The following is a 12,500-nucleotide window of genomic DNA, read 5'->3' as shown; positions in this document are numbered from 1 at the left end:
GGCTTTTCATTTTAATGTGTGATTCTATAGTTTATCTTGACCATATAAAGGGAATATGAATGTCTTGAAAATAGCTAAATAAAATGTATTATTAGGGATTCGTAGTGTGTAGGAGGGTCACCGGTACCTAGTCAGGGTGTAGGAGGGTCACCGGTATCTAGTCAGGGTGTAGGAGGGTCACCAGTACCTAGTCAGGGTGCAGGAGGGTCACCGGTATCTAGTCAGGGTGTAGGAGGGTCACCGGTACCTAGTCAGGGTGCAGGAGGGTCACCGGTACCTAGTCAGGGTGTAGGAGGGTCACCGGTACCTAGTCAGGGTGTAGGAGGGTCACCGGTACCTAGTCAGGGTGTAGGAGGGTCACCGGTACCTAGTCAGGGTGTAGGAGGGTCACCGGTACCTAGTCAGGGTGTAGGAGGGTCACCGGTACCTAGTCAGGGTGTAGGAGGGTCACCGGTACCTAGTCAGGGTGTAGGAGGGTCACCGGTACCTAGTCAGGGTGTAGGAGGGTCACCGGTACCTAGTCAGGGTGTAGGAGGGTCACCGGTAACTAGTCAGGGTGTAGGAGGGTCACCGGTACCTAGTCAGGGTGTAGGAGGGTCACCGGTACCTAGTCAGGGTGCAGGAGGGTCACCGGTACCTAGTCAGGGTGTAGGAGGGTCACCGGTACCTAGTCAGGGTGTAGGAGGGTCACCGGTACCTAGTCAGGGTGTAGGAGGGTCACCGGTACCTAGTCAGGGTGTAGGAGGGTCACCGGTACCTAGTCAGGGTGTAGGAGGGTCACCGGTGCCTAGTCAGGGTGCAGGAGGGTCACCGGTACCTAATCAGGGTGCAGGAGGGTCACCGGTACCTAATCAGGGTGCAGGAGGGTCGCCAGTACCGAGTCAGGGTGCAGGAGGGCATCACCGGTACCGAGTCAGGGTGCAGGAGAGGGTGACCGGTACCTAGTCAGGGTGCAGGAGAGGGTCACCGGTACCTAGTCAGGGTGCAGGAGGGTCGCCAGTACCGAGTCAGGGTGCAGGAGAGGGTCACCGGTACCTAGTCAGGGTGCAGGAGGGTCAGCGGTACCTAGTCAGGGTGCAGGAGGGTGACCGGTACCTAGTCAGGGTGCAGGAGAGGGTGACCGGTACCGAGTCAGGGTGCAGGAGAGGGTCACCGGTACCGAGTCAGGGTGCAGGAGGGCGTCACTGGTACCTAGTCAGGGTGCAGGAGAGGGTCACCGGTACCTAGTCTTCTTCTTATGAACCATACAAACACATGTGGAATGTGGTAACCATGGTACCATACGAACACGTGGAATGTGGTAACCATGGTACCATACCAATACATGTGGAATGTGGTAACCATGGAACCATACGAACACGTGGAATGTGGTAACCATGGAACCATACGAACATGTGGACTGTGGTAACCATGGTACCATACGAACACGTGGAATGTGGTAACCATGGTACCATACGAACACACGTGGAATGTGGTAACCATGGTACCATGCGAACACACGTGGAATGTGGTAACCATGGTACCATACGAACACACGTGGAATGTGGTAACCATGGTACCATACGAACACATGTGGAATGTGGTAACCATGGAACATGTCTTAACATAGCTATTCTCTAAGGGTCAAGAGGAATGCCGAGTTATTGACGAATCAAAAAATCTAATTTTACGTGTCCATTTTTTAAACCACAGTAGATCCACTCCACAGTGGCCAGTCAACTGTAAACTTGTCATCGCTGTCATCGACATCCCAAAGACGAACCACACTTTTGATACTTGATATTTGATACTGTTCATCTGTTATGGCTGCAATCCCAATATCGGGATCGATTTGACAACTACCAGTGAAAATAGAGAGCCCCAAATTCAAACCACAGAAATCTCATAATTAGAATTCCTAAAACAGACGTGTCTGATATCATTTTAAAGCTATTCTCGTTGTTAATCCCACCAAAGTGTCCGATTTCAAATAGGCTTTTCAGCGAAAGCACTACAAACGAGTATGTTAGGTCTCCACCAAACCACAAATAAGCACAGCCATTTTCCAGCAAAATATACCATTCACAAAAAGCAGAAATAAAGATAAAATGAATCACTAACTTTGATGATCTTCATCAGATGACACTCATAGGACTTCATGTTACACAATACATGCATGTTTTGTTTGATAAAGTTCATATTTATATCAAAACAATCAGAGTTTACATTGGCGCGTTAGATTCACTAGTTCCAAAAACATCAAGTGATTTTGCATAGCCACATCGTTTCAACAGAAATACTCGTCATAAATGTAGATGATAATACAAGTTATACACATGGAATTATAGATATACCTCTCCTTAATGCAACCGCTGTGTCAGATTTTTAAAAAAGCGCACGGAAAAAGCAACACATGCAATAATCTGAGACGGAGCTCAGAACAGAAGCCAAATTAGCCTCCATGTTGGAGTCAACAGAAACCAGAAAATACATGATAAATGTTTCCTTACCTTTGATGAACTTCATCAGAATGCACTCCTAGGAATCCCAGGTCCACAATAAATGCTTGATTTGTTCAAAAATGTCTGTTATTTATGTCCAATTAGCTACTTTGGTTAATGCGTTTGGTAAACAATTCCAAAGTCACAAAGCGCGTCCACTATAACGTGACGAAATGTCCAAAAGTTCCGTAACAGTCAGTAGAAACATGTCAAACGATGTACTGAATCAATCTTTAGAATGTAGTTTACATGCATCTTGAATAACGTTCCAACCGGAGAATTAGATTGACTTCAGATGAGCGGTGGAACGCAGGTCCTTCCCCTGTGAACGCGCCTGGTGAAAGCGTGGTCCACTCATGGCTGTGGTCACTATTTCCTGTGTCATTCGACCCCCCTTCACATTAGAGTCATCAGACAAAGTTCTATTGACTGCTGACATCTAGTGGAAGGCGTAGGAAGTGAAAACTCATCCATATCTCGCTGTAATTTCAATGAGACCTTGGTTGAAAATCTGCCACCTCCAGAAAAAAAAACAGGAAGTGGAATTTCTCCGTTTTTTTTTCCCTGTCACTGTGTTAAACAGACATTCAATGATACGAGTGATGATATGATATGAGTTCTGTCATACTCACAGACATAATTCAAACAGTTTTAGAAACGTCAGAGTGTTTTCTATCCAATACTAATAATAATATGCAAATATTAGCAACTATGACTGAGGAGCAGGCCGTTTGACATGGGCACTTTTCATCCAAGCTACTCAATACTGCCCCCTGCAGCCATAAAAAGGTAACTCATTATTTGCATGTGTAAAGATAGTTAGTTACAACATGATAGTGCTTGTTGTTCTCCAACTCATCTTGTGTTCTTTCTGTCATCCTGTGAACCCCGTTCATTGCTGCTCACAGCTATATTTATTATTATGCTTTCACCTCCTTCCTCTTCACCTCCCTTTCCCTCCTCCCTCTCTCCCTCCTCCTCTCCCTCCTCCTCCCTCTCTCCCTCCTCCTCCCTCCTCCTCCCCCTCTCCCTCCCTTCCTCTCCCTCCTCCTCCCCCTCTCCCTCCTCCTCCTCCCTCTCTCCCTCCTCCTCTCCCTCTCCCTCCTTCCTCTTCACCCCCTTTTCCCTCCTCCCTCTCTCCCAACCTCCTCCCCCTCCTCTTCCTCCCTCCTCCCTCTCCCACCTCCTCCCTCTCTCCAGGTGATTGATATGAATGAGTACCAACGGAGGAGGTTTGCGTGTCGTATCATTGACTGTCTGTTTAACACAGTGACAGGGAAGAAGATCGCTCTGCTGGGATTCTCCTTTAAGAAAGACACTGGAGACACCAGGTATCTATTTTCCTATCTTCTATTCTTCTCCTCTCCTCCTCGTTCCCTCTCTTCCTCCTCGTTCCCTCTCTTCCTCCTCGTTCCCTCTCTTCCTCCTCGTTCCCTCTCTTCCTCCTCGTTCCCTCTCTTCCTCCTCGTTCCCTCTCTTCCTCCTCGTTCCCTCTCTTCCTCCTCGTTCCCTCTCTTCCTCCTCGTTCCCTCTCTTCCTCCTCGTTCCCTCTCTTCCTCCTCGTTCCCTCTCTCCTCTTTCTTCTCTTGTTGAAACATCAATTCCTTTTCTTTCTCTCTCTTTATTTTCATGGGAAACTTAGATGAGTAGATGATAAACGAAAGTGAAATAAGCAATATAAAACTAACAGTAAACATTCCACTCACAGAAGTTCCAAAAGAATAAAGACATTTCAGATGTCATATTATCTCTGTAAACAGTGTTGTAATGATGTGAAAATAAATAAGCATAATTATAGGTTGTATTTACAATGGTGTTTGTTCTTCACTGGTTGCCCTTTTCTTGTGGCAACAGGTCACAAATCTTGCTGCTGTGATGTCACACTGTGGTATTTCACCCAGTAGATATGGGAGTTTATCAAAATCGGGTTTGTTTTGAGGGAAATATGTCTCTCTAATATGGTCATACATTGGGCAGGAGGTTAGGAAGTGCAGCTCAGTTTCCACCTCATTTTGTGGGCAGTGAGCACATAGCCTGTCTTCTCTTGAGAGCCATGTCTGCCTACGGCGGCCTTTCTCAATAGCAAGGCTATGCTCTCTGAGTCTGTACATAGTCAAAGCTTTCCTTAAGTTTGGGTCAGTCACAGTGGTCAGGTATTCTGCCGCTGTGTACTCTCTGTTTAGGGCCAAATAGCATTCTAGTTTGCTCAGTTTTTTTGTTAATTCTTTCCAATGTATCAAGTAATTATCTTTTAGTTTTCTCATGATTTGGTTGGGTCTAATTGTGTTGCTGTCCTGGGGCAAAATTCTGCGTGCAGAGTCTCAATTTGGTGTTTTTCTCCTTTTGTGAATTCTTGGTTGGTGAGCGGAGCCCAGACCTCACAACCATAAAGGGAAATGAGTTTTAGCCAGATCCTAATGTTGAATTTGATCTTCCTTTTGGCGGCATAGAAGGTTCTTCTTACCTTGTCTCTCAGATCGTTCACAGCTTTGTGGAAGTTACCTGTTGGCGCTGATGTTTTGGCCAAGGTCTGTATAGTTTTTTGTGTGTTCTAGGACAACAGTGTCGAGATGGAATTTGTATTTGTGGTCCTGGACCTTTTTTGGAACTCCATTATTTTGGTCTTTACTGTCAGGGCCTAGGTCTGTCAGGGCCCAGGTCTGTCAGGGCCCAGGTCTGTCAGGTCTGTCAGGGCCCAGGTCTGTCAGGGCCCAGGTCTGTCAGGGCCCAGGTCTGTCAGGGCCCAGCAGGGCCCAGGTCTGTCAGGGTCCAGGTCTGTCAGGGCCCAGGTCTGTCAGGGCCCAGGTCTATCAGGGCCCAGGTCTGTCAGGGCCCAGGTCTGTCAGGGCCCAGGTCTGTCAGGGCCCAGGTCTGTCAGGGCCCAGGTCTATCAGGTCTGTCAGGGCCCAGGTCTATCAGGTCTGTCAGGGCCCAGGTCTGTCAGGGCCCAGGTCTGTCAGGGCCCAGGTCTGTCAGGTCTGTCAGGGCCCAGGTCTGTCTGGGCCCAGGTCTGTCAGGTCTGTCAGGGCCCAGGTCTGTCTGGGCCCAGGTCTGTCAGGGCCCAGGTCTGTCAGGGCCCAGGTCTATCAGGTCTGTCAGGGCCCAGGTCTATCAGGTCTGTCTGGGCCCAGGTCTGTCTGGGCCCAGGTCTGTCAGGGCCCAGGTCTGTCAGGGCCCAGGTCTGTCAGGGCCCAGGTCTGTCAGGGCCCAGGTCTGTCAGGTTCCAGGTCTGTCAGGGCCCAGGTCTATCAGGTCTGTCAGGGCCCAGGTCTGTCAGGGCCCAGGTCTATCAGGTCTGTCAGGGCCCAGGTCTGTCAGGGCCCAGGTCTGTCAGGTCTGTCAGGGCCCAGGTCTGTCTGGGCCCAGGTCTGTCAGGGCCCAGGTCTGTCAGGGCCCAGGTCTATCAGGTCTGTCAGGGCCCAGGTCTATCAGGTCTGTCAGGGCCCAGGTCTGTCTGGGCCCAGGTCTGTCAGGGCCCAGGTCTGTCAGGACCCAGGTCTGTCAGGGCCCAGGTCTGTCAGGTCTGTCAGGTCTGTCAGGGTCCAGGTCTGTCAGGACCCAGGTCTGTCAGGTCTGTCAGGGCCCAGGTCTGTCAGGGTCCAGGTCTGTCAGGGCCCAGGTCTGTCAGGGTCCAGGTCTGTCAGGGCCCAGGTCTGTCAGGTCTGTCAGGGCCCAGGTCTGTCAGGGCCCAGGTCTGTCAGGGCCCAGGTCTGTCAGGGTCCAGGTCTGTCAGGTCTGTCAGGGCCCAGGTCTGTCAGGGCCCAGGTCTGTCAGGGCCCAGGTCTGTCAGGGCCCAGGTCTGTCAGGGCCCAGGTCTATCAGGTCTGTCAGGGCCCAGGTCTGTCAGGGCCCAGGTCTGTCTGGGCCCAGGTCTGTCAGGGCCCAGGTCTGTCAGGGCCCAGGTCTATCAGGTCTGTCAGGGCCCAGGTCTATCAGGTCTGTCTGGGCCCAGGTCTGTCTGGGCCCAGGTCTGTCTGGGCCCAGGTCTGTCAGGGCCCAGGTCTGTCAGGACCCAGGTCTGTCAGGGCCCAGGTCTGTCAGGTCTGTCAGGTCTGTCAGGGTCCAGGTCTGTCAGGACCCAGGTCTGTCAGGTCTGTCAGGGCCCAGGTCTGTCAGGGTCCAGGTCTGTCAGGGCCCAGGTCTGTCAGGGTCCAGGTCTGTCAGGGCCCAGGTCTGTCAGGTCTGTCAGGGCCCAGGTCTGTCAGGGCCCAGGTCTGTCAGGGCCCAGGTCTGTCAGGTCTGGCAGGGCCCAGGTCTGTCAGGGCCCAGGTCTGTCAGGGCCCAGGTCTGTCAGGGTCCAGGTCTGTCAGGTCTGTCAGGGCCCAGGTCTGTCAGGGCCCAGGTCTGTCAGGGCCCAGGTCTGTCAGGGCCCAGGTCTATCAGGTCTGTCAGGGCCCAGGTCTGTCAGGGCCCAGGTCTATCAGGTCTGTCAGGGCCCAGGTCTGTCAGGGCCCAGGTCTGTCAGGGCCCAGGTCTGTCAGGGCCCAGGTCTGTCAGGGCCCAGGTCTGTCTGGGCCCAGGTCTGTCAGGGCCCAGGTCTGTCTGGGCCCAGGTCTGTCAGGGCCCAGGTCTGTCAGGGCCCAGGTCTATCAGGTCTGTCAGGGCCCAGGTCTATCAGGTCTGTCAGGGCCCAGGTCTGTCTGGGCCCAGGTCGGTCAGGGCCCAGGTCTGTCAGGGCCCAGGTCTGTCAGGGCCCAGGTCTGTCAGGGCCCAGGTCTGTCAGGGCCCAGGTCTGTCAGGTCTGTCAGGGCCCAGGTCTGTCAGGGCCCAGGTCTATCAGGTCTGTCAGGGCCCAGGTCTGTCAGGGCCCAGGTCTGTCTGGGCCCAGGTCTGTCAGGGCCCAGGTCTGTCAGGACCCAGGTCTGTCAGGGCCCAGGTCTGTCAGGACCCAGGTCTGTCAGGGCCCAGGTCTGTCAGGTCTGTCAGGGTCCAGGTCTGTCAGGACCCAGGTCTGTCAGGTCTGTCAGGGCCCAGGTCTGTCAGGGTCCAGGTCTGTCAGGGCCCAGGTCTGTCAGGGTCCAGGTCTGTCAGGGCCCAGGTCTGTCAGGTCTGTCAGGGCCCAGGTCTGTCAGGGCCCAGGTCTGTCAGGGCCCAGGTCTGTCAGGGCCCAGGTCTGTCAGGTCTGTCAGGGCCCAGGTCTGTCAGGGCCCAGGTCTGTCAGGGCCCAGGTCTGTCAGGGCCCAGGTCTATCAGGTCTGTCAGGGCCCAGGTCTGTCAGGGCCCAGGTCTATCAGGTCTGTCAGGGCCCAGGTCTGTCTGGGCCCAGGTCTGTCAGGGCCCAGGTCTGTCTGGGCCCAGGTCTGTCAGGGCCCAGGTCTGTCAGGGCCCAGGTCTATCAGGTCTGTCAGAGCCCAGGTCTATCAGGTCTGTCAGGGCCCAGGTCTGTCTGGGCCCAGGTTTGTCTGGGCCCAGGTCTGTCAGGGCCCAGGTCTGTCAGGGCCCAGGTCTGTCAGGGCCCAGGTCTGTCAGGGCCCAGGTCTATCAGGTCTGTCAGGGCCCAGGTCTGTCAGGGCCCAGGTCTATCAGGTCTGTCAGGGCCCAGGTCTGTCAGGGCCCAGGTCTGTCAGGGCCCAGGTCTGTCAGGTCTGTCAAGGCCCAGGTCTGTCTGGGCCCAGGTCTGTCAGGGCCCAGGTCTATCAGGTCTGTCAGGGCCCAGGTCTATCAGGTCTGTCAGGGCCCAGGTCTGTCTGGGCCCAGGTCTGTCAGGGCCCAGGTCTGTCAGGACCCAGGTCTGTAAAGGCCCAGGTCTGTCAGGTCTGTCAGGTCTGTCAGGGTCCAGGTCTGTCAGGACCCAGGTCTGTCAGGTCTGTCAGGGCCCAGGTCTGTCAGGGTCCAGGTCTGTCAGGGTCCAGGTCTGTCAGGGTCCAGGTCTGTCAGGGCCCAGGTCTGTCAGGGCCCAGGTCTGTCAGGGCCCAGGTCTGGCAGGGTCCAGGTCTGTCTGGGCCCAGGTCTGGCAGGGTCCAGGTCTGTCAGGGCCCATGTCTGTCAGGGCCCAGGTCTGTCAGGGCCCAGGTCTGACAGAATCTGTGCATAAGATCTAGGTGCTGCTTTAGGCCCTCCTGGTGACAGAAGCACCAGATCATCAGCAAACAGCAGACATTTGACTTCAGATTCTAGCAGGGGGAGGCCGGGTGCTGCATACTTTTCTAGTGCCCGCGCCAATTCGTTGATATATATGTTGAAGAGGGTGGGGCTTAAGCTGCATCCCTGTCTCACCTCACGACACCGTGGAAAGAAATGTGTGTTTTTTGCCAATTTTAACCGCACACTTGTTGTTTGTGTACATGGATTTTATCATGTCGTTTTCCCCCAACACCACTTTCCATCAGTTTGTATAGCAGACCCTCATGCCAAATTAAGTCCAAAGCTTTTTTGAAATCAACAAATCATGAGAAGACTTTGCCTTAGTTTTGGTTTGTTTGTCAATTAGGGTGTGCAGGGTGAATACGTGTTCTGTCATACGGTAATTTGGTAAAAAGCCAATTTGACATTTGCTCAGTACATTGTTTTCATTGAGGAAATGTACGAGTCTGCTGTTAATAATAATGCAGAGGATTTTCCCAAGGTTACTGTTGACGCATATTCCACGGTAGTTATTGGGGTCAAATTTGTCTCTCTCTGTCTCTGTTTTGTGTAGTGCCTGTCTCTCTCTCCTCTGTCTCCTCTCTCTCTGTCCCCTCTCTCTCTCCTCTGTCTCCACTCTCTCTGTCCCCTCTCTCTCTCCTCGGTCTCCTCTCTCTCTGTCCCCTTTCTCTCTCTCTCTCCTCTATCTCGCGTGTTTCAGGTTAATCAGTGTGTGTCAGGTTTGTGTGTGTGTGTGTGAGGTTAATCAGTGTGTGTAGGGGTAAAGTGCCTGTCTCTCTCTCTCTCTCGTGTGTGTCAGGCTAATCTGTGTGTGTGTGTGTGTGTGTGTGGTTAATCAGTGTGTGTGTGTGTGTGTCAGGTTAATCAGTGTGTGTGTGTGTGTGTGTCAGGTTAATCAGTGTGTAGGGGTAAAGTGCATGTCTTGGAACCTTGACCTGATATACTCATATAGAACACACATTAATCATTCATATTATGGGATGCCAGGTAGCTTAGCGATTTAAGATTGTTGGGCCAGTACTGAAAGGTTGCTGGTTCAAATCTTCCAGTCGACTAGGTGGGAGAGAAAAATCGATCTGTGCCCTTGAGCAAGGCACTTAACCTAAACTGCTCCTGTAAGCCTGCTAAATGACTGACGTGTGTGTGTGTGTGTGTGTGTGTGTGTGTGTGTGTGTGTGTGTGTGTGTGTGTGTGTCTTTCAGGGAGTCTTCTAGTATCTATATATCTAAGTACCTGATGGACGAGGGAGCCAAGCTCCACATCTACGACCCTAAAGTCCTGAAGGAACAGATCATTCTGGACCTCTCTCAACCGCACATCTCTGAAGACCCTCACAGAGGTAGAGGAGGGAGGAGGGGGGGTCTTCCTGGCTGGCTGGCTGTCTGCCTGCCTGTCTGCCTGCCTGTCTGTCTGTCTGCCTGATCTGGTCACAGTGTCTATGTGACGGTGTATCTGTGTATTGTAGTGTCTGAGCTGGTCACAGTGTCTATGTGACGGTGTATCTGTGTATTGTAGTGTCTATGTGACGGTGTATCTGTGTATTGTAGTGTCTGTGTGATGGTGTATTGTAGTGTCTATGTGACGGTGTATCTGTGTATTGTAGTGTCTGTGTGATGGTGTATTGTAGTGTCTATGTGATGGTGTATCTGTGTATTGTAGTGTCTGAGCTGGTCACAGTGTCTATGTGACGGTGTGTCTATGTGACGTGTATCTGTGTATTGTAGTGTCTATGTGACGGTGTATCTGTGTATTGTAGTGTCTGAGCTGGTCACAGTGTCAGTGGATCCCTACCAGGCCTGTCAGGGGGCTCACGCTCTGGTCGTCTGTGTGATGGTGTATCTGTGTATTGTAGTGTCTATGTGATGGTGTATCTGTGTGTTGTAGTGTCTATGTGATTGTGTATCTGTGTATTGTAGTGTCTGAGTGATGGTGTATTGTAGTGTCTATGTGATGGTGTATCTGTGTATTGTAGTGTCTATGTGATGGTGTATCTGTGTATTGTAGTGTCTATGTGACGGTGTATCTGTGTATTGTAGTGTCTGTGTGATGGTGTATTGTAGTGTCTATGTGATGGTGTATCTGTGTATTGTAGTGTCTGTGTGATGGTGTATCTGTGTATTGTAGTGTCTGTGTGATGGTGTATTGTAGTGTCTATGTGATGGTGTATCTGTGTATTGTAGTGTCTATGTGATGGTGTATCTGTGTATTGTAGTGTCTATGTGACGGTGTATCTGTGTATTGTAGTGTCTGTGTGATGGTGTATTGTAGTGTCTATGTGATGGTGTATCTGTGTATTGTAGTGTCTGTGTGATGGTGTATTGTAGTGTCTATGTGATGGTGTATCTGTGTATTGTAGTGTCTATGTGATGGTGTATCTGTGTGTTGTAGTGTCTATGTGATTGTGTATCTGTGTATTGTAGTGTCTGTGTGATGGTGTATTGTAGTGTCTATGTGATGGTGTATCTGTGTATTGTAGTGTCTATGTGATGGTGTATCTGTGTGTTGTAGTGTCTATGTGATTGTGTATCTGTGTATTGTAGTGTCTGTGTGATGGTGTATTGTAGTGTCTATGTGATTGTGTATCTGTGTATTGTAGTGTCTATGTGATGGTGTATCTGTGTATTGTAGTGTCTATGTGACGTGTATCTGTGTATTGTAGTGTCTATGTGACGGTGTATCTGTGTGTTGTAGTGTCTATGTGATGGTGTATCTGTGTATTGTAGTGTCTGTGTGACGGTGTATCTGTGTATTGTAGTGTCTATGTGATGGTGTATCTGTGTATTGTAGTGTCTGTGTGACGGTGTATCTGTGTATTGTAGTGTCTATGTGATGGTGTATCTGTGTATTGTAGTGTCTGTGTGACGGTGTATCTGTGTATTGTAGTGTCTATGTGATGGTGTATCTGTGTATTGTAGTGTCTGTGTGATGGTGTATCTGTGTATTGTAGTGTCTATGTGATTGTGTATCTGTGTATTGTAGTGTCTGTGTGATGGTGTATCTGTGTATTGTAGTGTCTATGTGATTGTGTATCTGTGTATTGTAGTGTCTATGTGACGTGTATCTGTGTATTGTAGTGTCTGAGCTGGTCACAGTGTCTATGTGACGGTGTGTCTATGTGACGTGTATCTGTGTATTGTAGTGTCTATGTGACGGTGTATCTGTGTGTTGTAGTGTCTATGTGACGGTGTATCTGTATATTGTAGTGTCTGAGCTGGTCACAGTGTCAGTGGATCCCTACCAGGCCTGTCAGGGGGCTCACGCTCTGGTCGTCTGTGTGATGGTGTATCTGTGTATTGTAGTGTCTATGTGATGGTGTATCTGTGTGTTGTAGTGTCTATGTGACGGTGTATCTGTGTATTGTAGTGTCTATGTGATTGTGTATCTGTGTATTGTAGTGTCTGAGCTGGTCACAGTGTCTATGTGACGGTGTATCTGTGTATTGTAGTGTCTGTGTGATCGTGTATTGTAGTGTCTATGTGATGGTGTATCTGTGTATTGTAGTGTCTATGTGATGGTGTATTGTAGTGTCTATGTGATGGTGTATCTGTGTATTGTAGTGTCTATGTGATGGTGTATCTGTGTATTGTAGTGTCTATGTGACGGTGTATCTGTGTATTGTAGTGTCTATGTGATGGTGTATCTGTGTATTGTAGTGTCTATGTGACGGTGTATCTGTGTATTGTAGTGTCTGAGCTGGTCACAGTGTCTCTGTGACGGTGTGTCTATGTGATTGTGTATTGTAGTGTCTATGTGATGGTGTATCTGTGTATTGTAGTGTCTATGTGATGGTGTATCTGTGTATTGTAGTGTCTATGTGACGGTGTATCTGTGTATTGTAGTGTCTGAGCTGGTCACAGTGTCTCTGTGACGGTGTGTCTATGTGATGGTGTATTGTAGTGTCTATGTGATGGTGTATCTGTGTATTGTAGTGTCTAT

The 12,500-nt window shown here is 50.5% G+C and overlaps 1 protein-coding gene across 4 annotated transcripts in view; it reads left to right on the top strand.

Moving 5' to 3' along the window:
• Window positions 1-12,500, top strand: part of LOC110518820 (UDP-glucose 6-dehydrogenase) — a 28,245-nt gene that overhangs the window by 12,551 nt on the left and 3,194 nt on the right. For 2 of the 4 annotated variants that reach the window (XM_036934408.1, XM_036934409.1), the window contains exons 8-9: window positions 3,681-3,811; window positions 9,767-9,903. In XM_036934408.1, coding sequence (XP_036790303.1) covers window positions 3,681-3,811; window positions 9,767-9,903 — 268 coding nt within the window. Of the gene's footprint in view, window positions 1-3,680; window positions 3,812-9,766; window positions 9,904-10,320; window positions 10,443-11,767; window positions 12,017-12,500 lie in introns of those variants that run through there. The other 2 variants (XM_036934411.1, XM_036934410.1) reach the window with 2 other exon arrangements.

The sequence above is a fragment of the Oncorhynchus mykiss genome, chromosome 10 (genome assembly GCF_013265735.2).
Source record: "Oncorhynchus mykiss isolate Arlee chromosome 10, USDA_OmykA_1.1, whole genome shotgun sequence".
NCBI lineage: Eukaryota > Metazoa > Chordata > Actinopteri > Salmoniformes > Salmonidae > Oncorhynchus > Oncorhynchus mykiss.
Note: the sequence above shows the minus strand (reverse complement) of the source record. Positions and strands in the feature narration are given on the sequence as shown.